Source organism: Cyclospora cayetanensis, unplaced genomic scaffold (assembly GCF_002999335.1).
Source record: "Cyclospora cayetanensis isolate NF1_C8 unplaced genomic scaffold, CcayRef3 CcayRef3_contig_160, whole genome shotgun sequence".
Taxonomy (NCBI): domain Eukaryota; phylum Apicomplexa; class Conoidasida; order Eucoccidiorida; family Eimeriidae; genus Cyclospora; species Cyclospora cayetanensis.
Genome location: NW_020312104.1, coordinates 70,449 through 94,767, shown reverse-complemented (window position 1 = coordinate 94,767; position 24,319 = coordinate 70,449). Strand labels below are relative to the sequence as shown.

Sequence of the window (24,319 nt, the reverse complement as noted above, 5' to 3'; positions counted from 1 at the left end):
ACACACACACACACACACACACACACACACACACACACACACACACACACACACACACACACACACACACACACACACACACACACACACACACACACACACACACACACACACACACACACACACAAATACACACACACACACATTTATTTTCTCAATCTGTCTATGTTGCTTGCTCCATGCAATGTCTTCCTCAGAGAACGGGCCCTGGGGTCGCCTGGAAGTCCTCGAGTGCGGCAGTCTGCGCATCCACAGCAGTGGCAGCAGTCCACGTTGGGGTTTTCGCTTGTTGCTTACTCCCTTACTGCAGCGGCTTACCGACGAGGAGGCCCTCAAGGGGTGGAATCTGCATCTTGCGGCAGAAATGACTCTCCTTCTCGCTGCCTTCACTCCACAACGCAAACACGAAGGTATTGCGCGCGCACACCACGCAAGAAAAAGGCGTAGCCTCGAAATCCAAAATCCCCAAGCTCCAGTCCTTGCGCACGACTTGCTCAGGGCACAGCCTTGAGACGGACACACGCATTCAGGGAAAAATCAGCGCCATGAGCACTACGCCGCCTCCTCCCCACCCCACCCCACCCCACACTCTCTACCCCCGCGCACACTAATACGATCGCTTTCTCAACTCGTGCTGTTTGGACTGCCTGTGTGGTTCCGTGTCTGACTTGCTTGCAGAGGTGCTCGCGCCGATCGTCGCATTTCTGCTGAAGAGAACGTCTTCAATCGTAGACAGGCCCGCTGCTGTATCCTTGCTGCGGCAGCTGCTGCATTTGCTGCAGCCGCTTTCGTATGCTCCCGCCGCAACCCTCCGCACGCCTGAGGAGCAGCTGGCCCTGCAGCAGACGCTGCTGCTGCAGTCTTTGCAGAAGCACCAAACCCACCCCCACGGTTCGACTCCGAACCTTCCCCACACCTACGCGTGCTGCAACGCCGGTGGCAGCGGGCTGTCTCTACAGCGTAGCCTTCGCCTCACCCGTGCGCTGCTGCAGCTCCGCGCTGAGGCTGCCGCAGTCTTCGGAGCCTTGTACAGCCGGCTGGAAGCAGTGACAAACGGGGGCTTCGCAGGTAGCACAAAGCTGCTCTCGGGTATGGGGGTTCTCGCTGCTGCTGCACAAGCGGAGGCAGCAGGAGAGGACTCACACCCCACATCTCGGTGGCTTGCCGAGGAGAAAGCTGGCGCAGATGCGCGCAGGGAATGCCACACGGACAGACTTAGGGCTATGACAGAGGTGCTCATGCTTTGCTATGAGCACCGTCTTGACCCCCTCATCAGGAGTCTCTGCGGCTTTGCCACCTTTCAAGAGGCGTCGCTGCAGCCAGCGCCTCTTCAGCAAACTCAGCAGCACAGGCACCAGCACGATACGCAAGAGACACACGTGCCTCCTGATTCGGCCCGAACAACTGTACGCCGGCAGGAGGACGTCTCACACATTCCTTTCGACTGTCTCTCCATCGCTCTCGGAGCTCCTGGAAGCCTGCCTTTCTCCGGTGCCGCAGCAACAACAGCAGCACCAGCAGCAGCAGCATCAACAGCAGCAGCATCAACAGCAGCGCAAACGACAGCAACAACAGCAGCAGCATCAACAGCAGCGCAAACGACAGCAACAACATCAACAGCAGCAACAACAGCAGCAACATCAGCAGCAACAACAGCAGCAACAGCGGGATCAGCAGCGGAAACAGCAGTGCAAACAACAGCAACAACAACAGCCCAAGCAACAACAGCACAAACAGCAACACCCGAAAACGGGCAGAGCCCTGTGCGTAGTGGAGAGGAGCTGCTGCGTCAACCCATGCAAAATGATTCCACAGCAGAGGCAAAACTCTCTTCCGGCCTTCAGCAGCAACAGCCCGCAGTGACAGCACGCAAGCAGCAACAAGCTTGTCTGCAGCCTCCCGCGAAGCAAGAAGGACATAAATACGAAGGCTCTGCATTGCTTTCAGCTCTCAGTCTGATTTCTTTCTACAGGCAGCAGAAGCCGTTTTTCGTGCTGCCCTTCGCCGTGGAGGGTTGCGCAGCTGTCATTGGGCAGAGACCATGGCCTCAGCAGCAGATACCCAATGCAATGCCTTCACAAATAAGACGCCCACCGATTGATCAGACACAGCCTGACAGTGAGGCTCAGCAGGGAACTCCAGGAGTCGCTGCGCTCCCTGAGCAGCAGGAGCACCACCAAACCCTGCTGCCATCCGAGCAGCTACAGCAGCAGCAGCAGCAGCAACAGAATGAGCGGCAGGAACGTTTTTTCGGATCGTGGTCTGCCTCCGCAGGCTTCGTAGAGGGCTTGCACCCCACAGACGCTCTCCCATCACCAGATCCTTCTTCCTTCACGCAGCAGCAGCAGCAAAAGCAGCAGCCACGACGGCTTCCCCTGGGGAGTGCACAGGTATCCCTGCAATATCTTACAGAGCTCTCGCGCCTCCGACTGCGGCTTATCCGTGCATCTTTGGGTATACACGACGTCACTTCTCTTCTCTCAGGACTGCTCTTTGCTTTGGGGAATGCGTCGCTGCAGCTCCCTCCAGAGAGGGCCTTCTGGCTGCCCCTTCTGCAGCTGTGCAACCTTGCAGCAGCAGCAGCGCATACAGGCATTGCTGGTAAACTCTCAGCCTCGACCGGTGCGCAGTCCGCCTCCCCACACGCAAAGAGACAAACAGTGCGTGAAACGCAAGCAGACGCTGCCACGTGTGAACTCAAAGAGGATGCGATGAGAACAACGCCTCAGCACCAGCTGGTTAAGCGGCTTCTTTGCCACCTTCCCACTGCTCAGCAGAGTCTCATTTCGGCTGTCCTCTGCTGTGGAGACACCACAACCTTAACGGCCTCCCCGGAGACCGCCTCTCATTCCTTAGCAGAAGCTGTAGCATCTGTACCTGCCGACATACAAGACGCACTCCTGAAAGAGACGCTGCGAGTTTGGTTCGTAGCAGAGAGGGCTGCCTCGGGGGAAGTTCTTTACGGGGATTTTGCCGAGTGGCCTGTTGGAGCCACAGTCTTTCTTTCCGCCTTTCCCCCTCCGTGGCTTACGCGCTGTCTGCTCGCGGTAAACTTTTTCAAGATATGCTCGCTGCAGCGGGATGCTGCTCTCCTCCAGCAGCATCTGGCAGAGGGAGAGCTTGCTGCCGCATCAACTGCCGCAGGAGCTGCTTCTGCCGATGCGCATGCAGAGCCCAACGGATCGGCTACCTCCCCACTTCTGGCAGACGTTTCCAACGCTCTTGTACGCAGCACACACGCCACGGAGAGTTGTGCGGTACCAGCAGCACTGGGTGAACCAGGCGAAAAGCATCTAGAAATGCAACAAGGCAGATGGCAACGCCAGCTGAAGCCTCAACAGCGTCTCGCGCCACTGTATCGTCTGCTTTCACGTATTCCTGTAGTCCCTTCAGAGGAGGCTGCCTATGCGGCCTCTAAGGGAGCCTCTTCCCATGCGACACCCGCTTGCTCGCTCAGTGTGTCACCTTCTAAGAGTGTGCCAGCGGAGGATGCTGGGAATGCCTCTAGTCGCCAATCCCTGAGACGCGCGAAGGTGCAGGACGTCAGCAATTCCAGCTCGGCATGCGTCAGCACTGCCGCTTCCAGCAGCTGCAGCAGACGCGGTAGTACAGACATCCCCGCCGCTGAAGAGGTCTCTCTTCGGCTTGCCGCTACCCGCGAGGTTCTGTTGCGCTGCGTTGCAGAGACTGCAGCAAGGCAGCACTATTGGCCAGTTTTCCCGGGGGTGGTGCCTGTAGGCGAGGCCCCAGACAAGGCGCCTTCGGCTACTGGCGTCGAGTGTACGTACAGCGATCGCGGCAGCAGCAGTGGCAGCAGTGGCAGCAGTGGCAGCAGCAGGGAGCGGTTCGACGCCGGGAGTGAGGATTCGGTGCTGACCTGCTGCAGAAGTGCCTTTCCCCCGCCAGTAACCTCCCCGTCTCTTGATGTCAGACCGCCGTGCACCTTTTCCTTCTGGCTGTACGACGATGAAGACGCCATCCTTTGCGAGCAGCAGCCAGAACAACAGCTTCCCCCCCCGCTCCCCCAGCCAGAGCAGCCCTACCCGCAAGCGCCTGCAGAGCAAACCTGCGGAAATGAGAGAATCCCCAGGAGCAGCTCCAGCGTGTGTCGTACCGCAGGGGGGCCCTTGCCTGGGCAGGTGGTCATGCCCCCTCCTCCTTCGCACGTTCGCAGTAGAAGCAGCAGCACAAGGATCACGAGCTTCTCCGGGAGTGCAGAAACAACTGTGCTCCGATGGCGGCCGGCAGTCTATCGTCAGGCAGCTCCGAGAAGCACCACAAGTCCGATGAGCACCGCTGCCGTCTTGGGGGCAGCAGGAGAAGACATCCTTGGCGAACAGCAGCAGCAGCTGCTGCAACAGCAGCAGCTTCAAGACCAGCACGTACCCGGCTCTAGGCAGCCTACTGACGGCAGCAACCGGAGCCAGGGAGCAAGCAGGCATCTAGCAGCTGCTATGCCGTCTAGACGCGAGAGACGGAACGGTGCATCCCCAGCTCAGCATCCCGGAGACTCTTTGCCCTTTGACAGTCCTTGGCGGCATCCTGGGGAGCATCCGGAGGCTCTTGACTTGGATCTGCCCGCTGCCTCGAGCCTAGCAGATCCAACAGTCGAAGACAGTGCTGCTTTCGACACGCTGCACACCTACGCGGCGTGGCTGGCAAGGAGTCACGGCTCTGAAGAGGCTTACACACACACGCAAAGAGACTGGGAAGGCCTCCCCCAACAGGGGGGGGTCCTGCAAGGAGATGAGGCCCTCCGCCATCAAGAAGCTTCTTCACGCGCGAATGAGGAAAACTTCATGCCAGCATTGCATCAAGATGACGGCCTTTCAGACGCCGCCGAAATGTGGCAACGATTCGCTATATCCACAGACGCCGGAGTCTGGCAACAGCAGCAGCAGCAGCAGCAGCCGTCTGAGGGGCACCCAAGCCAACAGATAGAGCTTCACATGCAAGCACAGCAGCAGATGCAGCAACAGCAGATGCAGCAACAGCAGATGCAGCAACAGCAGATGCAGCAACAGCAGATGCAGCAACAACAGATGCAACAACAACAGATGCAACAACAACAGATGCAGCAACAACAGATGCAGCAACAGCAGATGCAACAACAACAGATGCAACAACAACAGATGCAACAACAACATCATCATTCAATCGAGCCAGCAGACGACGGGGACCTCCGACAGCGGGATGCCTTTAGCTCTCGGTGGTATTCCCCTTGGGGGGAGCCAGACAATTCTGAAAACTCTCCTACGCCGCATCATCCTTTCTCTCACCGAAGCCTACGGCAGCAGGTGGTTCGAAGGGGGGGAGGTGTGACGCGCATTGCTCTGATAGCCCGTGGAGGTCCTCGGCCGTATCGACAGCTGCTGCAACGCCATGGAGACGTTGCAGCCTCTCCTTCGCCATACACAGACAGCAACAGCGAGAGCCCCCAGCAACCGCAGATGCAGCAACAGCAGCAGATGCAGCAACAGCAGCAGATGCAGTACCGTCAGTCGGTAAGCGGGCAGGTGACCAGTCAACTGCTTCGGATGGCTTTGGCTGAAGCTGCAGCAGAGAGGGAGGTGGACGGCTGTATTAACAGCAGCAGCAGCACGGGTAGCAGCAGCAGCAGTAGTAGTAGTAACCCTAGCTGCTGTTGTTGCTACACCCTGCCAGAGGGCGTCTCCCCGTGGCGGCTTGTGTGGGTACGTGGGTGTGTCAGTGAAACAGTATCCGTATGGATTTCTCCTGAGAACCGCGTGTACGCTCAACTGCGCGTCCCTCTCCAGACGACCACATACACCGATTACCAGGCAGTTGCCGCCTCGCTGGCTAGCAGCAAGCCTCTGCCTCGCCGTCGATGGACTCATGTGGGCTTGAGTGTGGGAGCCGTCATGGGAGAGGGTTCAGTCCTGGGGATGCGGCTTTTTTTGGACGGGGAGGAAGTGGCTGCAGCATCCATAAGCAGCAGATGCTGTCTGTGTCAAGGGCCTCTGCCCTTCTGGGTAGCCCCTTTGCCGCTGCCTCTCCGGCTCGAGGAGGTAATGCGTTCCCCTCCCCACCCGCCTTTGCCGCAGCAGCACCAGCAGCAGCAGCAACTGCGGAAGCCCAAGTGCAGGGCGCACTCTATGAGGGGCCTTATGGCGGATTTGAGAGTCTACCCTGCCTGTCTTAGCGCTCGCGAACTGCAAGCCATGGTCCTCACGACGGATGCTGCCTACGGCTCCGAGCGGATAGCGCAGCTTCTCCACCGTCTGCACAGCAACCACGATAGCAGTGCTGCTGGCAGCGGCATGGGCACAAGCAGCTGTCTCAGGATCCCCCTTACGCAGCGCAGCGACACACACACAGAGACCTGGAGCGCAGCCGTGACACCAACAAGGCAACAAATGCCTCCTCCCCACCACCAACAAACTCCGCGAAAACCACAGCCTGACGAGCTTCTACTCATGCACCTCAGTCACGACGAGGATTTGTTGCAGCTGTGGCGACAGCAACGGGGGTGGACAGATTGGGAAGACACTCGACGGCCCCTCCCTGCTGATCCACGTACAGTCCTTTGGCGATACGCGGGGGGCCAAATGCACCAACACCAGCAGCAGCAGCAGAAGCAGCAGCAAGAAGTGCAACAACGCTGTCATGAGCCGCAGCAAATGCAACAGCATCCTAATCATGTTCAGCAGCAAATGCAACAGCATCCTAGCCATCCACCCCAAAAGCAGCAAATGCAACATTATTATCATCATCAGCAACCCCACCAGCAGCAAACCCAACAATATCACCATCACCAGCAGCAAACGCAGCAGCAAATGCAACAACATCAACCCCCGCAACTGCAGCAGCAACATCACCATCAACCCCAGCAGCCTGGAGGCAAATGGGAACTGGTGTTGCAGCATGTGGATCTGCTGGTGAGCGAGGAGGTTATGAGTGGAGTCTTGAGTCTTCTGGATGCGAGCACTGAGCTCAGGCAACTAAGCGATCCAGCAGGGGCAGCAACAGGCAGTGGCAATGCCAGTTCTGTTGAAAACCGCGGAGACATCGACACTGCGCACCACTTCAGCTCGTTGCTGCTGCAGCAAGAGGGTGGAAGACCCTTGCAACAGCACGAGCACCTTTCATCTGCTTTACTGCGAAAGCTTCTCGCTGCCAATCAAAATCTGTGGGGGGTGGCCGAGGTGTCTCTGCAGCTCTGCAGAGCTCTTACGCAGCTGGTTGTTTCCATCGGGCCGTGCTTGGAGATCTTCTCCCCGAAGCGATCCTCCTTCTCGCTCGTGCTGCAGAGATTCAGGTGCCCTGTCAGCGCTGCTACTCTTAGAGGGTTGCTGCTGCACCCGCATCTGCTGCATCTGCTGCATCTGCCACACCTGCATCTGCTGCACCTGCATCTGCTGCTGCTGCCCTTGATTATGGTGCACACGCGTTTCTGTCTCGCCGCTTCTGGCCCGCAGTGCAGCCTTTTACATGTAAATAATTATGTGACACTCAACTCGCTGTTTGATGGCAGAGAGCCCGTTGGAGATCCAGGGGCCCTGCTGTGTTTGTCCTTGTGGAGATACCCTGTGTGGCTAGCTGGCTGGAGAGCTAGCTACCTATTGCGCTGTCGATGCATATGCTTCGTCGATCAACGTGCATGTAGCCTGTGTGGCTGCCTTGTGGACTCCTCAGGCACCTGCTTCCAGGCAGCTTGAAGCGCTGGCTCGTCAGTCTGTGCTTGTCTTTGTCAGAAGATCCCCGTGCGGACGGCCGTTTGCGTGTGAGCATCAACAGGGCACGAGCGCTGCGCGCCGCAGAAGGAGCAGCAACTGCAGCTGCGACGGCTCCTGCAACTGCGACGGGGGCTACAACTGCGTCTGCAACTACACCTGCAACTACACCTGCAACTACACCTGCAACTACACCTGCAACTACACCTGCAACTACCCCTGCCGCTACCCCTGCCGCTACACCTGCAGCTGCGCCTGCGCCTTCTGTATTGGCAGTCCAACGCAGCAGCAATCAATTTAAGGACGTCACCATGCAGCTCTCTGCTCAGCTGGAGGGTGTATCTCCCTGGCTGCTCAGACGCGGCACGCGAGTCTGGTTTGTGGCGTATGAGGGCGAAGGAGGCATCGATGCAGGAGGCCTCTACAGAGATCTCTTTTCGCACATTGCAGCCGAGCTGCAAAGCCCCGGCAGTAGCAATGCCTTGCTTTTGCCTTGTGCAAACAGCCGCGGCTTTGGGGAGAACCAGGTAGGCCTGTCACGAGGGGTACTTGCAGTCGCGCCACGCTGCTTGGACACATACCTGCAGCCGTTTTTTCTAGAGCCTATTTCACGATAAAGCACTGCTACAGCTGCATTTGGCCTTGTGACTGCTGCTCTCTTTTTTTTCTTTCCTTCTCCACCCGTGCAGCCTCTCTTCCTACCTCCGCCTCCAGCTCTGCCTGTCCTGCTCTCAGGATCAATGGGTAATCAATCCCAGCGCAGTGACGCCGTCGAGCCTCACGGCATACCGCATGCTTGGTCAACTCATGGGTATTGTTGTCAGGGGCCGCCTTACTCTTGGATTGGATTTGCCACCACTGGTGTGGCGCCCCCTAGTTGCTCAGCCTGTGGGGCCTCGGGAGCTGGAGGCAACGGACGCGCTCTTCGTGCAAATTCTGAAGAAGGTGAGCAGAAATCGCGTCAGAAAGATGAACCCAAGCACGCAACAATAGAAGGAGTGCGAGAGCGATAGACACAGAGAAATAGAGATATAGAGAGATAGACAGAGGGATATAGACAGAGAGATATAGAAAGATAGAGAGGGATAGATAAAGATATATAGAGAGAGAGAGAGAGAGTGAGATAGCGACAGACGTACAAAAATACAGACATACACATACACACATACAGAGATATCCACATACATATACACATACATATACATATATATATATATATATATATATATATGTACACACGGATTCATGCATGGACACACATACACATATTTATATATATACTGCTCGCAGATGGGGTACAAGGCGATGTGCGCGTGGCAACTGCCCCAGAGTTTAGAGGCACTGTAGCAGTAGGGGCAAGGAGGCACATAGGGAAGGCACAGCACACAACTGCGTTTAGGTCAGGAGGTAAATGTTTAGCTAGAGATCCTTTTGTACAAGCGGCAAGAGAAGGAGCTTTGGGAGGTGCATGACACAGGGCTTTGGAGTATTAGTAGGGAAGGGCCGAAAGCTGCGCGAGCACCCTGCACTACCCAACAAATGTGGGAACACATTGGAAGGCTTATTGATACCCCTAGCGAAAAAATACAGGGAAACAGAGGCAAACAGATTTTTTTGAGGGGAAAGGAGGCCAGTGCGGGGAGAGGCACGAAGCGCTTTTTTCCGCTTTCTGTGTGATCCCGTCATGGGTTTGACCTTTTGGTTGAATGGTGAACACAATGGCCAGTGGAATCTTTGCGCAACATATGCATGCCTCCGCCGCAGATTTTGACTCTTGAGACGGAGGGTGTAGACGCTGAGACATTCCATGAGGTCTTTCCTCTTGCTTGGGCAACTACGTCTGCAGCTGGGGAGGTGGTAGCTCTCAAAGCCAACGGTGCAGATATCCCTGTAGCCTGGGAAGAACGACAGCACTATGTTCTAAGGGCTCTGGCGTTCCGACAGGCCGAAGGGCAGCTCCAGGTAAACGTGCTCTTAGATGAATGCCCTTTTTTTCTAAAGGAGGGAGGCGTGCTGCCGTCTGCGACAAGGGGAGATAGAGAGGTATATATATAAATGCATACAGAGAGGAATTGAGAGTGAGATAGAAAGATCGAGAAAAAAAACCATCTCCAGCAGCAGATGCAACACATGCCCTATTAGGCGTGGGGGCCTCCTTTTCCTGAGGGCTCTCTCATGGCCTAGGCGCTGCTCTGTAGTCACTACTGGCATGATGCGTTCGCATCACAGCAGCTGCACACGCTGATGCTGACTGTGATGCTCTTGCTGAGACGTAGCTTTTCAGCAGCTGGCCGTGCATAGTTGTTACGTGTTTATGCATTTGCGTGAACTTTCATGCATCTGCATGCGTCTCTAGTGGGTGTGACGCCTGCAGGGGGCCCAATGAATGGCTGCATACTGCTGTAGCCTTTGTGGTGTGCTGTTTCGCTGTTCAGCTAAGAGCTCTACGGCAGGGCCTTGGCGACGTCGTGCCTTTGCAAGTCATAGATCTGCTCAGCCCCTATCAGCTGCAGCGCCTTGTCTGCGGCAGCCCTTCCATCGATCTGCAGCTTCTCAAGAGCCACACACGATACACTGGATATACGGTGGGGCTTTGTCTGCCAGCCTGCCTGAGCTGCTGCCGCGAAGCATCCAAGTGTGCATCAATGTATGCATGCGATAAAGGGGTGTGGCTTGTGTTGCCCGGTTCGCTGAGTGTGCTGGACCCCTCCATGCTGCTGCCGCCGCTCCTCAGGCAAGCGACAAGCAAATTCAATGGTTCTGGCAAGCCTTAGAGTCCTTCACGCAAGCAGAACGGCAGAGCTTCCTGCGATTTGTCTGGGGTCGCTCACGGCTGCCCCCCCCTCATGCCGCATGGGAGCAAGACATGGAGGTTGCCCTGAAGGTGCCCGCGATGCAGCTGTCGCGTGGTGGCGCGACGATTATTACAACAACAACAACCACAGCAGCTGCTGCAGCAGCAACTGCTGCTGCCGCTGCCGCTGCTGCTGCTGCGGCGGACGTGGCCGCTTCTGCTTCTCTGGCAGAAGTTTCGCCTAGGACCATTAGGACGCCAGACTCCGGAGATCGCGTAGTTGCCGACTTCGGGGCAAGGAGAATTGCGCACCCCTCAGGATGCAGCTTCTCTCTGCAGCGCCTCACTGACCAAATGTTGCCGCAGTCGCACACGTGTTTCTTCCAGGTACTGTGAGAAGTTGCTGCTCAGCTGCGCTGTCTTATTGCGCCGTTACACACTGGGCCCCTGCGGATATTTAGTGCTCTCTGTGCTGCCGCCATCGAAGCGTTTTTGTCCTTCTTCTAGCCGTCTTTTTGGAAGTATTGCTGCTGCTGCTGCCTCTTCAATAGTGCCCTCGTGTGAGGCTCTGCGCCTATTTCGATGCCGCAGGTGGACCTTCCTCCTTACTCGAGCTACGAGATCCTAAGAAGCAAATTACTTTATGCGGTAACGGAGGGCATAGCTATCGACGCAGACAACACTGCAGACGCAGCTAACTGGGACTTTGAGGGAGACTGAAAAGTCTCTTGTCCGCCTGCACCAGCTAATGAAGCAGCAGGATATAACAAACCAACAGGGGGAAAGAACATGGGTTTCCTCACGCGGCATTAGCGGCCAATACGGCTTTTCCTGCCTACCGCAACGCCCCTACCCCCGCCCTTCCCTCGTCTTTCGCCCCCAACACTTTAGTCCCCGTGCAACTCTATTGCGTGCATACATATATATATATACATATATACATACATAAAATCTGCCTCGGAGCAGCGAGGAGAGAGTAGCTAGGAATTTGCAAGAATACGCTCAGTCGATGGCAGATTGAATGGGTACTCCGCTCACCCAGCTGCAATGAGAGTTAACTAGTAGAGAGGGAACAACAGCAGCAGGGACCACCACAATCAGTGTCCTCGGCTAGTCTTTGTTATTCTAGAGCACGGGGGCGTCATGATCACTAGGAGCATTTACAAGTACATTGTACACTGCTGTCTGCTAGGTGTGACGGGTTTGAGGGCAGGGAACGGGTGCGCACGTCAAACAGCTACCGCGTCTGGTCTTTTGTTACTCATTTTCATGATGGAGAAAGAAGCAGATATGCCGTCGCCAGTGCTCCAGGGACGCTAGCTTGGATTAAAAGCGATTTTCTAAGGGAAAAGCTGAACACCCTGTAGCAGGGATGCGTCCGGTTCCATTCTCCGTAGCAAGACCCTTGTCCCTAAATAGGTCTGGTGCCGTGCTTCTAAATATATGGCCTGGCATATGCCGCCTCCACCCTTATGTTGCTGTAGAGATACACTACCTTTAGCTCATTCAAAACAATGGAAAATTTGGAACTCTCTCTTCCCCAGCGGCCTCCTTTACGTCCATTGAGAGGTTTCTTTTGGGCCTCAAAGAAATTTTCTTGCGTGTATCTCTTGCCTGTTCGAACAAACCAAGGGTATCCACCCGATACACCTTAAGCTGTGAGTAACACCCTAGCCCCCGACCTCAAGCACGGCCTCTAACGCTAATGCGTGTAGGACGTAACAAGGTGTACGACAAACACGCAGCGCCCCTGCTTGGGGCAGCTCGGTAGCTTTTCATACGGTGTCCACCTGCCTCACTAACCCAAAGGGTGCAACACGGGTGCTGATCACCTGCATGACTGAACATCTGCTGACGCTCGAACCTCATACTGCAACCGCTGCAGAGGTACTTAAGTACCCTTGTTGGTGTGCAGCAACTATGCGAACAAATCATCCCGTCTTTCGCTGATCTGAGACGAGGAGACTTGAAGGTGTCTAAGGAATAGGAAAATAACTAAATGTGTCTGCCTTCTGTATAGACAGATGTGTTTTGCTGTGTCTTCCAGAGACGTGTAGTCCTTCGGGCCTCATTCTGCCGCCACCCAGACCCCTTACCCCTACGCTCCCGCCTCCCACCAAACCCGACACTTAGAACAGAGGGACTTTTTTGGATCCAAGAAGGACTTATTTATATTTCCCGAGGGCAGCAGAGACAATAGGGAGAAGCACACGGAGAAGCAGGAAAGGAAGGGACCCGCGAGGCATGACAATCGGCGGTGGGCTGCGCAGTGTTTTTCGACTTGCGAGGAAATTCTACCTGAACTCCTTCAAAAAAGGCGACTCATTACCCCCCATGCGCATACTGTTCTGCACAATTACGTGCACCTCCCATCTAGCTTCTTCATTTATGCTCCCTGAAGCAGGAAGCCATGCGCCTGAAACCTTGAACCTGGGTGTCTTCTCGGAAGTTGCATTCCGCCAGGTTTCTTCGAGGCCCTTTTCCTGCGGCACCTCTGGATACTTCCGTGAAAGAATTCATTCTTCCCGTGCTCTGGCTGCTGATACGGATGCAGTCTTTGCACGCAATTCTCATGGCGACTGAGGACAGTCCATCTTCATGATGAGCCTCGGCCTAGGGCGGCGGCGCTGGGCAACAGCACGCACCGCTCTACGCCCAAGTGTCCTCGGGAGCTTTTTTCGTACAGAGGCGGGGACTTACAGGGGACTCGTTCTTCTATTTTGGGCATCCCTCTGCATCCAACAACTAAGCACAAAAAGGCCTTAGGGGGGGCAGCATAAAACCCTGCGCCCTGCCACACCTCCTTTTGCCGACACTATGACTGGTTGGATATCGTTCAATCCCCTACTTCTACCTTCCGATGTAAAAAGACCCCTTCAGAAGAGACGGATTCTCCCCTGCAGATCGGTCCAGTCCCACGGCTATGAGCCTCCAAAGCACCAGCCCTCCCCCTACGTTGAAGCCTTCGCCCTAAATGCGCCGTAACACACGATTGGCACTGTGTGCTCATTCTTTGCATAAAGGATAGGACGAAGAGCAGCGGAGGACAAAATAATTGCACCAAGAGCAGCGGAAGACAAAATAATGACAGAAGCTGCAGGTCCAGCAGAAGCAACAGTAACAGCAACACTACCAAACACCGCAGGAGCGAAAGATGGGAAAGAAAGAGTAATATAAGCCAAAATATCAGTTTACCCAACGCTAACTACACTGCTAGTGCGAGCGGAGGCAGTTACCGATGTCGCATATAAAGGCGTAGCTGTAGACCCTGGTGTACCAGCATATCCCGGAACAGCAAATATTACAACAAAAAGTAACCGAGCGTCTAGTCCTTGGATGACTTGTGTCATGCGTCGCTTATCCCCCTTGGCCCTTGGCTGTGGCTCCTTGACTTTTCAAAGGAACAGGTTGCCAAAAACACAAATTGATGAAACCATAGAACCTGATGTAGTACCAACTGTTAACATTCATACCAATGCATCCATTAGGTTTTAATTTTATGCCACGTAGAAATCCTGGTCATGGTAACTATGTAAGTATTCGTGAATACCGGTCAACTCGAAATTACCTGTGAAGTAGTAGAGCATAGGATAATGCAAAGTATCACTGACTGGATTATGCAAAAAACAGTAAAGGGCTCAGCGGGTGTACAGAGCGAGGTACTGGGAGACGTTGAAAGCGGATCCCAACTATCCCGCACACCCGTCTTCCTGCAAGACAATCGTCATCTGCCACAAGCAGGCCAAGCTCCTGTCCTGTGGTCTGATGTAGCTTACAGGTGGCACGAATACCATCCAGCGGTAACAGTCGGTCTTGAGGCTGCCCTTCGTGACTCTGGTGGTGATGTTGGTACTCCTGCATCCTACCCTCTGCTACCTGAATATGCGACGCATCGGCTGCTGAAAAAAAAGGTTCTCAAGTATCAGCAGCAGTAATGCCGGGTGCGCTGGGCTTGCAGAAGCCAGGGGAATGCAGCTGGCACTGAGGGGATTGGGCCGATAACTCAGTTGGAAGGGCCTGTGGCTACGGACCAGAAAAGCGTGATTTCAAAAAGTTATTTCCTTTTCCATCTTAACTCAACAAATGAGGATAGAAAGGAATTTGAAAGCAGTATTTTCTATCTACATGTAAGTGGATTCTGTAGTCCATTATGTACAGAGACTGCTTTGCTAATAAATTCTCTCCACACTTCATTTTTATAGAGGAATTCAAGGTTTCTGGGAACCATGCATGTAAGCCCCCGCAGCATCTCAGAGACCTTCGAAGCCCTGGAGACTTTATGGCCCTCTGAGACACTAGGAGTGTTGAGACGCCACGAATGCTTTGTGCTCTTGCACCCGCACACAGCTAGTGACCAGATAGCCGTAGCAGTTGCTTCGACGCGTAAACAAAATAAGCCAGCGGAGACTCAAGAAAGAGCCCACTCAAAAGGTCGCAAGTGGCGCATGCAAACTTTCTCGTGTCGGATGTGGCAGCGGATCTTCTCCTCCAGGCCCGGAGTGGGGCAGTCAATCTCCTTGCTGTGGGAAAGGCCTTGCAAAACACGGAAAGTTCTTAGGGCCTACAACATACGAGCATGTGCCTGTGGGGGACCCCTTTGGAAGGCGCCCAATTGGCCAAGCAGGAAAGGAGGTCCCGGAAATCTGAAAAGACACTACACCCCTTGTGCCGCTTCATGGGGTCTGCTGCACCTAATCTGCGGATGCGTTTGTTTAACCCCGCCCTTGGGAGCCTTCTCCTCCAGACGTGGAGGTTGTGGGCTCGACCTCCAGTTGGCGTTTAACAAAGCCAAAGCTGCGCGTTTCAAAGATATGCCTTGATACAATATGCACTCGCCTGCAGCACGCAATGCGCGGGCGGGAGAGGCAGAAGACCTCAGCCGCGGAGGCTTTGGAGCCCCTCAAGGGGAAGGGGGCAACAGGGCGAGATATATATACAAGGGGGTCTCCAAGCCAGTTATGTCCTTTTGGCGCAAGACTAAGGACACATGAAACAGGTCCTCGGAGAATCAGGGCAGCTATACTGGAACGTGCCTCTCGCACAACCGGCCTTTGCAGCAGCACCAGCAAAAGTCCCACCAGCTCCTCAGGCAACCATCTGCCGAATTCTGGGATCCTTTTCGGATGCCCCAAACTCTACCGCTGGTAAGAAGCTCACCCGGCAGGCAGCGGCCACCTACAACTAGAAAGCCTCCCTGGAGCAGGGCAAGCTTTCGTATAGCATTGAGGAGATACTTGAGCCAATACAGGAGGTGCTAGACCGATTGTTGCTGCAGCAGCGCCAGGAAGAGGGAAAAATTCGGATTATTTAGCAGCTTACTCTCCAAAGCTGGAATTTGATGCAGCAGAGAGGGCCAGAGCAGCACCATCTGGAAGGGAAAGCGGCAGCAGCGTTGCTGAGCGTACATAGGTTTTGGGGTGCCTATGGAAACTTCAAGCCACGCTAGTGAGATCCCAGCCAACAACCGACCTCTTCTGGAGGAAAATTAGGAGGGTGCGTCTGCAACATCCAGATGAGTTCAGTACGCTAAAATTCCACACAAAGTTTTCGAGGAATAGCAGATCGATATGCAGCAGATCCCCCAAAAGTTCGTCCGCGCCAAGGGGGCAGCCAATAAAAGTGCATTAGGAGCTGCCTGTACGAAACCTCCGCTCGAGGAGTGGCAGCCATTAGGTCCTTCCTTTCCCACTTTCGAGCGTAAGGAGCGTTGCGAGGAGGGTCAGCCCCTCAGGCAGGTATATCGGCGGCGGGGCACGCCCTAGAGCTACTGAGCCGCAGCAAGGAACCCAAGATAGAAATCCTACACAAGCCCATCTTCCACTTTTTGTACGCTACAGGCTGGGGGGATCTCCCAGAATGCGCGTACGGATTAAACAGAGCCTTGTTATCCTAGAATGATAGATGGCAAGATTTCTCCCACTGTGTCACGGGCAGCACAGGAAACAGACAGCGCAAGTTGCCCTTAGCCCCAACTACGATTTATCGTGCAAACTCCCAAGGGGAGTTTCGGGGGGCCTCAAACCCACGGATTGTAGCCTCTTGGGCAGCGACAGTAGGTGATTGGTCAGTATGGAGGCCCTGCATCACCGTAAAAGGCACAGAAATGTGGCCAACATGCCCATTCCAAGAAACACTGTTATCCACAGTCTAGTAAGGCTAGTTCTTGAGTACTAGATAGCCACGCAGGGGAAACTGCCAACTTCCATCGTCACGTCGGTTGAATTTGAGAGCGCAAATCGCAGCCTCTCACCTCCGGCTTGTCGCCAGAACTAAAAGCATTTGACAGCATCGGGCCAGGCAGCAGCACACGTGTGGTGTAGATGCCCACTTTGGGGGTTTCCTATATCATGCAGCGCTCATAGGGCTGGAAGCACACATTTTTAAGATCTCTATCTTTATGGCTCCTTGCGTGCATTCGCACAGTCAGCGCAGTGCAGCGCGAACGGTGGCACAGATTCTTTTATCATCGGAGTGGACTAGAGGAAGAGTGTCAATTCCCCTGCGTACCTGTATGCACTGTTAATGTGCCCGTGTTCCTCTTCTGCAGTGCCTCCGCCAACCCCCCTTACATGCAAATCTTTATGTCTCCTTAGCCGCGGTATTGGAGATCCTAGCAGTAAGCCCGAAAGTTCGCTAACCACCCCGGTTTCCCCGTTCTCGATTATTCAGTTTCTTTGTGCTACGGCTTCCGCCATGGCTGGTGACTCTGCATGCAGGATCGTGTAAGCTGTAACTAGAGCCCTTTACCGGGGCAATGGTCAGCACGCGAAAAGGCCACTTCCTTCTCATTGCACAATGAAATTTGCAGCGCGTCTCACACCTTAATGGATTCATTCTGCCTGTATCGCCTTAAGGTTCCGCTCTGACGGCCTCTGCCTTTTCTCTTTCGCATTCCCTCCAAACGCACGTGTAGCCATCCCTGTCTGGTGTCTATTCCTCTGACCAACTCGGTCCCTCTTGCCGTGTCTCCTCGCAGCGCATCGACATTTGTTACTGTACCTTACTGCATGTGTTTAACACATTTCTACGCGGCATTGGCTGCCTGCTTGAAGAAACGCGCAGCCGTCGTTTGAAAAGGCCCGTCATGCACAAACTACTTAAACCCAAAGCTGATAACCTATAACGAGGACCCTAGTGTACGCGGAGCACAACACAAGAGTTCCTTCTCTATTCAACATCCCTGACACAAGAGCCCTCTCGAAAGCGACCCTTGGCGGTCTAAAGGAAGAGACGGGAGGCCCCTAGTACCCCAAGAGAAATGAATCTCCTGGACTAGTGCAATAAAAAGGGCCCTTCTTGCGACCTAAATCCACAGGATAGGACTAGAAACGCCCCCCTTCCGGGTCCTTTGTGTAATCGAACGAACAAACGACCCCATGCTTTCGTAGCTGAAAACTGCGGGAAGCGCGTCCCTCTCTAAAATTCGCTCGTGGAGATGAGGGACACCAAGAAGGATTTAGCTTCAGCCTCTCCGAGGAGCGTTCTGTGAGGATGCAGCACCATCACACAGGAGCCCTTTGGACAATGGAGCTACTGAACATGCGCCTGGCAAGGTGAACGGGCAGACAGGGAAACGGATGACACGCAGAGATTCCCTAGCAGCCCGCCTATATAGAGAAACACCCCGTGCACTGACGGACTGCGAAACGCGAAAAAACGCTAGGCAGCGTGAGGGAACAGATCGATTGCCTCACGTCACTTTTGTCGTTACAGTCGCTGCCCATGCAGGGCACTGCCTGGCTTGCTGCAACAAACAGCGGATAAGGGGCCGCAGTCTCCAGATATGCTGAGCAGCGCTCTGCTGCTGCATACCACCAGCCAAGAGGGTGACCAGCGCATCTGTGATCAGGCCCAGAAAACGGGTAATCACGTCCCTGCAGCAGCAATAGAAGTCACAATTGCAACGCACAAGCAGCAAATGCGCATGAAACCTACTGCAGCACGGCTACAGACGGTGACTGGATGCGCAAAAGCTCTCGGACTGCGGCGTTGCCGCAGCTCGCAGAAGGCCTCAATGGAGAGACTTACACCTGCCCAGGATTTGCCAAAGCCTCTGCTTTGGGTAAATGCAGGGTAAGGAGCGCTAGAAGACAAGATCCTGCCTGCAAGAGCAGCGCCACAAGCCAACACCAGCGCAGCAGAAGGGCACGTGGCTGTTTGAAATCTTCACGGAAAACCCACAGACAGCAAGGGGTACATATATAGAATAGCCCCCACCCCCTGAGAAAATCATAAAAGCAGCAGCCCCACTCGCGTGGCAGGACAGCCGCAGGAAAATGACTCAACAGGAACAGTCCTTTGGCAGCAGCACTCTAGCGGCACCAAAACGACATACGGTGTGTTTAGCGATATCTGCGGCGTTCCTTTGCTGCATCCCCCAGCACAATATGTCTGCAAAGGTGCAGAGGACAGCGGCTCTCGAGGGCCCCGAAGCCCTAAAGACTCGCAACGTTCCCAGGAGCAGAAGTGCGCAAAGCGTCGCGCGTTCGTTTCCTTCCGGAGGATGCAGAAGCGCATGCAGCAGCATGCCCTCCTGAACAGACGCGAGGGCTGCTGCAGTAGTCCCTGAGGACCGCATGACCTCTTCGAACAAGCTGCTGCTCAAGCCGTCTTCGCCGTTTGCAGTTGCTGCTGAAGCACGCGCTGAAGCAAGGATGTCATCGGCGCACTGGCAAGCCTCGCTGAGGACGTCGGGGGCAGACAGCAGCCCCTGCAGCAGCAAGGAGGTGCACGCATCGTTCAACATCGGCAGCAGCCGCAGCAGCAGCAGGAGCCTGTTGCTGCTGCTGCAGACGCTGCTAACGATCCACTGGGTACTGCGGCGGCCCTTATCGACAAGAAGGCACAGATCTGGAGGCAAGGAGCCTAAGGGTCCATCTTCGTGTTGTTGAGGCTGCTGCTGCCGAAGGTAATGGTGCCGCAGGCGGCTGACATAGTCTTGGGGGGAGGGACAGAGGGCAGGGGCCGAGAAATCTATCATAAAAGGCAAAGGAAAGGCCTGGGCAGTGCAGCAGTGGCGCAACAACAAGAGCTCGCATGCCTGCTGCAGCACGTGCTGCAGTTGCTGCTGCAGCCGACCCCGAGCAAGTACATGGCTGGCGGGGCACTCCTGCAGCAATAAAACAACACCAGCAACAAAACTCCTAGAAAAAGCCTCCTCCTGATCACCGGTGTAACGGCCTTACGATGCTCGCAAGCTCCGCATTCCCTACAACCCGACACATACACACACACACAAACACACAGGCACATCCACAGTACAACTCACGTCCAATTCTTCTTGCAGGTTGGATGCGGTCAGTCGTAAGTCTTGGCAGTCCTCCACGAGAGCCTTCACCACCAAACTCCGCTGCAGCGGTGACATGCTTGTGTCGCTCAAGGAGAGCTGCAGCGCACAACAAGCGCCACCCAAATCACCAACATAACAGGTGCTGCACTGCACAAACAGAAACGGCCAAGGTCTACCCCGAGAAGTGGGAGGCCTCTTCGCACGAACAGACACAGAAACAGCAACTGCAACACGCATCTCCATCCCACAAGACCCCCTAAAAGCGTGCGAATTCAATCACCTTCTCCACAAGATCAGTCTCCTGCGAACGATCTTTCAACCGAAAGGCCCCAGTAGCGTGGAGCGCCTGGGCCCCCTGGCCCTCAGTGGAGTGCGCAGACGAGGGGCCCTCCTCCTGGGGGACCTCCCGAACAATCTGAATCATATTCCTCGGGTGCCTTATGGAGGCGTATGCGACCTTCCCAAACTTTTTGTGTGCAGCGCTGTCGCTGCAGCTGCAGCTGCTGCTCTCCTTCTCGTTTTCCTCTGCAGCTGCGGGAATGTCATCCTTCTCCACGGACCGCAGGATAGCGGCGGCGTCGCTCGGGGTAGCAGATCCCAGAAGCTTCTGATGCAGCAGAGACCGACTCACGAGCACCCCTTCGCCCAAGCAATCAACGCGGTGACTCTCAAGGAGACTCCCAGGGAGAACTCCCCCGCCGGAAGGCTCCCTGAGCTCTCGGATAGCGCACTCGAGCTCCACGCAGCTCAAGTCAGCAGAGGGGCCCTTTGGGGGCCCCTTGAACGAGCGGTAATTCCACTTGCCTGTGTAGCGCTGCAACTCTGGCCGACGTGACATTTGCGCCAACTGAACCCTAAGAATCATGTCAAGATCTTGGGAGGTCATGAACCCATTGCTGCTGCTGCTGCTGCTTGGACTGCCGCTGCTGCTGGGAGTGACATTTCTGCTGGTTGAGGAGTTCGCGGCGGAGCCCTCCTCCTCCTCCGCGCAGAAGGGGCCCCCGAACCATCGCGTTGCATCAGGGATCTTCTGACGGATAATAAGGTCTATGAGGCCTCGAGTCAGCGGGAAGATGGGGGGTACTACGGCCTGCCCCCCGCTATTGAGCAACGAGGCGCTGGAATGAGAGGAACTGCTGCTGCTGCCGGCCCCCTTGCTGCTGCTGGCAGCAGACACCTCTTGCTTCTGCTTAGAACAGCGGCGGCCCTTTTCCTGCTGCTGCGAGCCTTGCTGTTGTGTCTGCCCACGACGGCCCTGCTGCTGCTGCTGCTGCTGCTGCTGCTGCTGCTGCTGTTGCTGCTGTTGCTGCTGTTGCTGACTGCGTGAGCGCTGCTGTGGTTGGGGAAGTCGCCCCTGCCCCAGCAGCAGCGGCTGCAGCTCGTGCTGCTCTCTGCCGCCGCTTGGATGTCTCAGTTTGCCGAATGCAGGGCCCCCGCTTCTAGACACCCCAGAGCGCATAAGGTCGTGTTTATTGAGCTGTTTGCCTGCCGTTTCGGAAGCCCCCGCAATAATTCTGGAGTTCTCTTGTTGCTGCTCTTCCTGTTCTTGCTGCTGTGAGGGACAGAAAGGAGGGTCACCCATGCTGGAGGGATCTGCAGAGACGTGATTCTGCTGCAGCATCTGTTGCAGCAGCTGCCTTTCCAGCTGCTCATGGCGCAGCAGCAGCAACTCCTGCTGCTGCTGGGCAGGCACGGAGCAGCCTGCAGCCGCGGCTGCACTGCCCGAGACACCAGCCAGCTGGGGATACAGCTGCCGCTGAGGGGGGCCCCCGCCAGAGGACGCGCTTCGCCAGAGATCCTCCTCCTCAGCCCCACTGCTCCATGCTAGTGGAGCAGCATCGACAGGCCGCTTAGGGTGAAGATCAAGTCGCTCCCCCGCACGGTATTGACTTCCAGAAACTGCATTTTCAGCTGCAACAAGACTCGGATCTGCTGCGCTTCCCACTGAGTTCAGCAACACAACTCTCTGCACGGCGGGGTCCCTTAGAATCCCGTCGCTGGAGGAGGAGGGGGCCCTCAATCCGGCCGTGCTCCCCATCGCCAGAGGCTGGCTAGCCGGCTCTGCCATGAGGACAGCAGGATCTCGGATAATGGCGGCTGCAGCACTTGTTGCTGCTGCTGCAAAGGGGGGTTGCGGCTGGTGCACCGGTGGCTGCATTCGCCGAACGTCAGCGCCTTCGAAGCCAGGAGGACTTAACAGAGGGGCAACTCCACGAGCCTGCATCAAAGGATGAGGGTAGGGGCTGCCCAGCTCAGGCAGCAGAGAGGCAAGCGGACCGACCTGCTGGGCTGCCGTCACGTGTTGCTGCAGAGGCGATTCTTGATCGAACTGCTTCTGCTGCTGCAGTTCGAGCAGCTCGTGAGGCCCCTGTTGCTCTACTCCTTCTACTCCACGAAGCACCACCGAGTCTAAGTGCTCGGTGGTCTGTGAAGAATGCAGGGCTGCATAAGGGTTCTCTGGTGATCTTCCGCTACTGCTGCCTAGGGGTCCAGGATCCGGCTCTAGAGACTCCAAGACAACCTCCACCGGTGCTCCTCTTGCATCCGTGCTGAAGAAATCCGGTAGCCGGATGCCCTGTATATAGCAGCAGACGCAGCAGACGCAGGGTGTGGGCCCTTGGCAACATCCCCCTAGCACTCGCTGCCCTTCCCGCCTACGCTGAACACTCAGCGCGCACGACGAGATGCTCAGACAGTCGCACGAGGCATCAGCGCGGTTTACTGCTGAGCATTCAAGGCAGACCCACAATAAACACACACACACACACACACACACACACACACACACACACACGCAGGGGCCAAAAAAGGGTCTAAGGCTTCACCTGAGGGCTGCTATGACGAGCACCGGGTTCTGCGACGGACTCTTCAAGAGGCGGCTGCCTCTGCCGTAGCATTTCGAAGTCCTTATAGGTCTCTTCCTCCGGCTGCCAGTCGTCCCCTGAGGACGCAACCCGAAAGCCGCGCATGCATGCAAGAAGCGAGCTCCTAGAGACGAGGATTCCAGCACACAGTGCACCGCAAAGTCGCCACAGCCACACAACTCATCGCATCTGCTGCCACGCACCAACAGGCGCGTCTGCGCCGAAAGTCTCCGCATTATGCGCATCGGCTGCCGCAGAGTCGGGCGGCACATCCGTACGCCAAGAATCATCTAAAGGGGATTCCTCCTCGGCTGCTCCATGAGGCCTGTGGAAGCTTTGTCGGGGGGCTCTACCCCGTGCAGGAGGCCCTCCCCTGGTCCACATAGGCAATTGTGGCCAAAAGCAGCTGCGATTTCAGGTGCTGGAGCGCATGTTACTCGGAAGTGCCGCGCGTGATTTGGAGTACGTACACCTCAGAGGCACTTGGCAGACACAAGGTGCTGCTCGAGGGAGCCCTAGAGGTCGGCGGCCAGAGGAGAGCCGTGGCGGAAGGGCTGGGCTCAAAGGCTTGTGTAGCACGATAGCAGAGGGAGAAGTGCTCACAAAGGAATCCCACGCCAGGCAACAGACAGCAGAAATAGTGGTGCGGCTGCCCCCCGAAGAGGGCCCTGGCCGGAGACTTCAAGGGGCTACACAGAAAAGTACGCAACTGCGTATTGTCAGTTTGTCGTTCCGCTGCATTGAACTAACGCAGAGATCGAACGGTTCCACTCAACCTCAGTCCTCTAGAAGCAGAAAATAAAGAAGGCAAGGACACGTGAAAGAAGAGACTCGCTCACTTGCTTGAAATCCTCAAGACGTACCACAGGCAGCAAAAAAGCCCACCCGCGCATGCAGCGACAGCCGTAGCAGCACTGTCCATAGGTTCACGCTCGTTCATTGATCTTTTTCGCATTTTGCCACTAAAATACACTTGCATGCTTGTGGCACGGCGAATCGGATGGCCCTGCTTGCTTGCTGCCGCTGCTCCATGCTATGGCCGTCACTCCCGAACAACTTGTTTGCCCGTTGCCTGACTTCCTTTCCTCCTGAAGGCTTTTGCAGCCGCCATACAATCTCCCGTCGCCCTTGTGTTATGTAGCAGCTCCACTGCGAGGGCTCAATAATTGTATTTCTTGTACTCGTAGCTTCAGGGAAGCCCGGAAAAAGGCAATCGCGTACACCCAAGAGACAACAACCTAGCTACAAACAACTTGCACGAGAGCCCCCTACGCCTTCGCGAACTGTTTGTCAAAGGGCGGAAGGGTATCTCAGCAGCACACGCACATACTACGATCCTAACCCTCTTAGATTTGAACGTGCTATCAAAGACGGTTGCTCCTGTGTTCTCCTGTTGGGTAGAAAATAACACACCAAACATTAAATGGGTTATCGAAAGGGGTTCAAGCCACACGTAGGCACTTCCTGCCGACTAACTTTTATTCATTAATTAGTTAAGAATTGGCTATGGGGTCCGCCTGTGTGTGGACATCTTTGTACGCAGCACCTTGCTGTCTCAAGAAAAGACGCAACATGTGTGTGTCTGCACCAGGTGCTCTATGTAATTAGCTGCGAATGTTTGATGAGCATCGAGGATGCAGTAACGCACACCCCAGCTCTTCCTTTACCTTCACGTTAG

General features: G+C 55.4%; 3 protein-coding genes across 3 annotated transcripts; 1 reads left to right on the top strand and 2 right to left on the bottom strand.

The window, feature by feature from the left end:
- The first annotated feature begins 364 nt into the window (after positions 1-364).
- Positions 365-11,208, top strand: LOC34621539. The gene is made up of 12 exons (XM_026337045.1): positions 365-443; positions 679-1,476; positions 2,578-3,033; positions 3,385-4,880; positions 5,079-6,611; positions 6,828-7,279; positions 7,657-8,221; positions 8,430-8,639; positions 9,459-9,656; positions 10,130-10,279; positions 10,429-10,875; positions 11,080-11,208. Exons 1-12 carry the CDS (start codon positions 365-367, stop codon positions 11,206-11,208), a joined length of 6,513 nt encoding a protein of 2,170 aa, XP_026192830.1.
- Positions 11,209-17,904: 6,696 nt separating this feature from the next.
- On the bottom strand, positions 17,905-20,014 carry LOC34621537. Its single transcript, XM_026337044.1, has 5 exons — positions 19,757-20,014; positions 18,800-19,597; positions 18,517-18,590; positions 18,183-18,362; positions 17,905-17,971 (listed from the first exon to the last, which is right to left on the bottom strand). The coding sequence occupies exons 1-5, from the start codon at positions 20,012-20,014 to the stop codon at positions 17,905-17,907; spliced, it is 1,377 nt and encodes a 458-aa protein (XP_026192829.1).
- A 201-nt stretch (positions 20,015-20,215) lies between these two features.
- Positions 20,216-23,025, bottom strand: LOC113147223 (mastermind-like protein 2). The gene is made up of 5 exons (XM_026337043.1): positions 22,845-23,025; positions 21,603-22,498; positions 21,267-21,455; positions 20,563-21,131; positions 20,216-20,285 (listed from the first exon to the last, which is right to left on the bottom strand). Exons 1-5 carry the CDS (start codon positions 23,023-23,025, stop codon positions 20,216-20,218), a joined length of 1,905 nt encoding a protein of 634 aa, XP_026192828.1.
- Between the last annotated feature and the right edge of the window lie 1,294 nt (positions 23,026-24,319).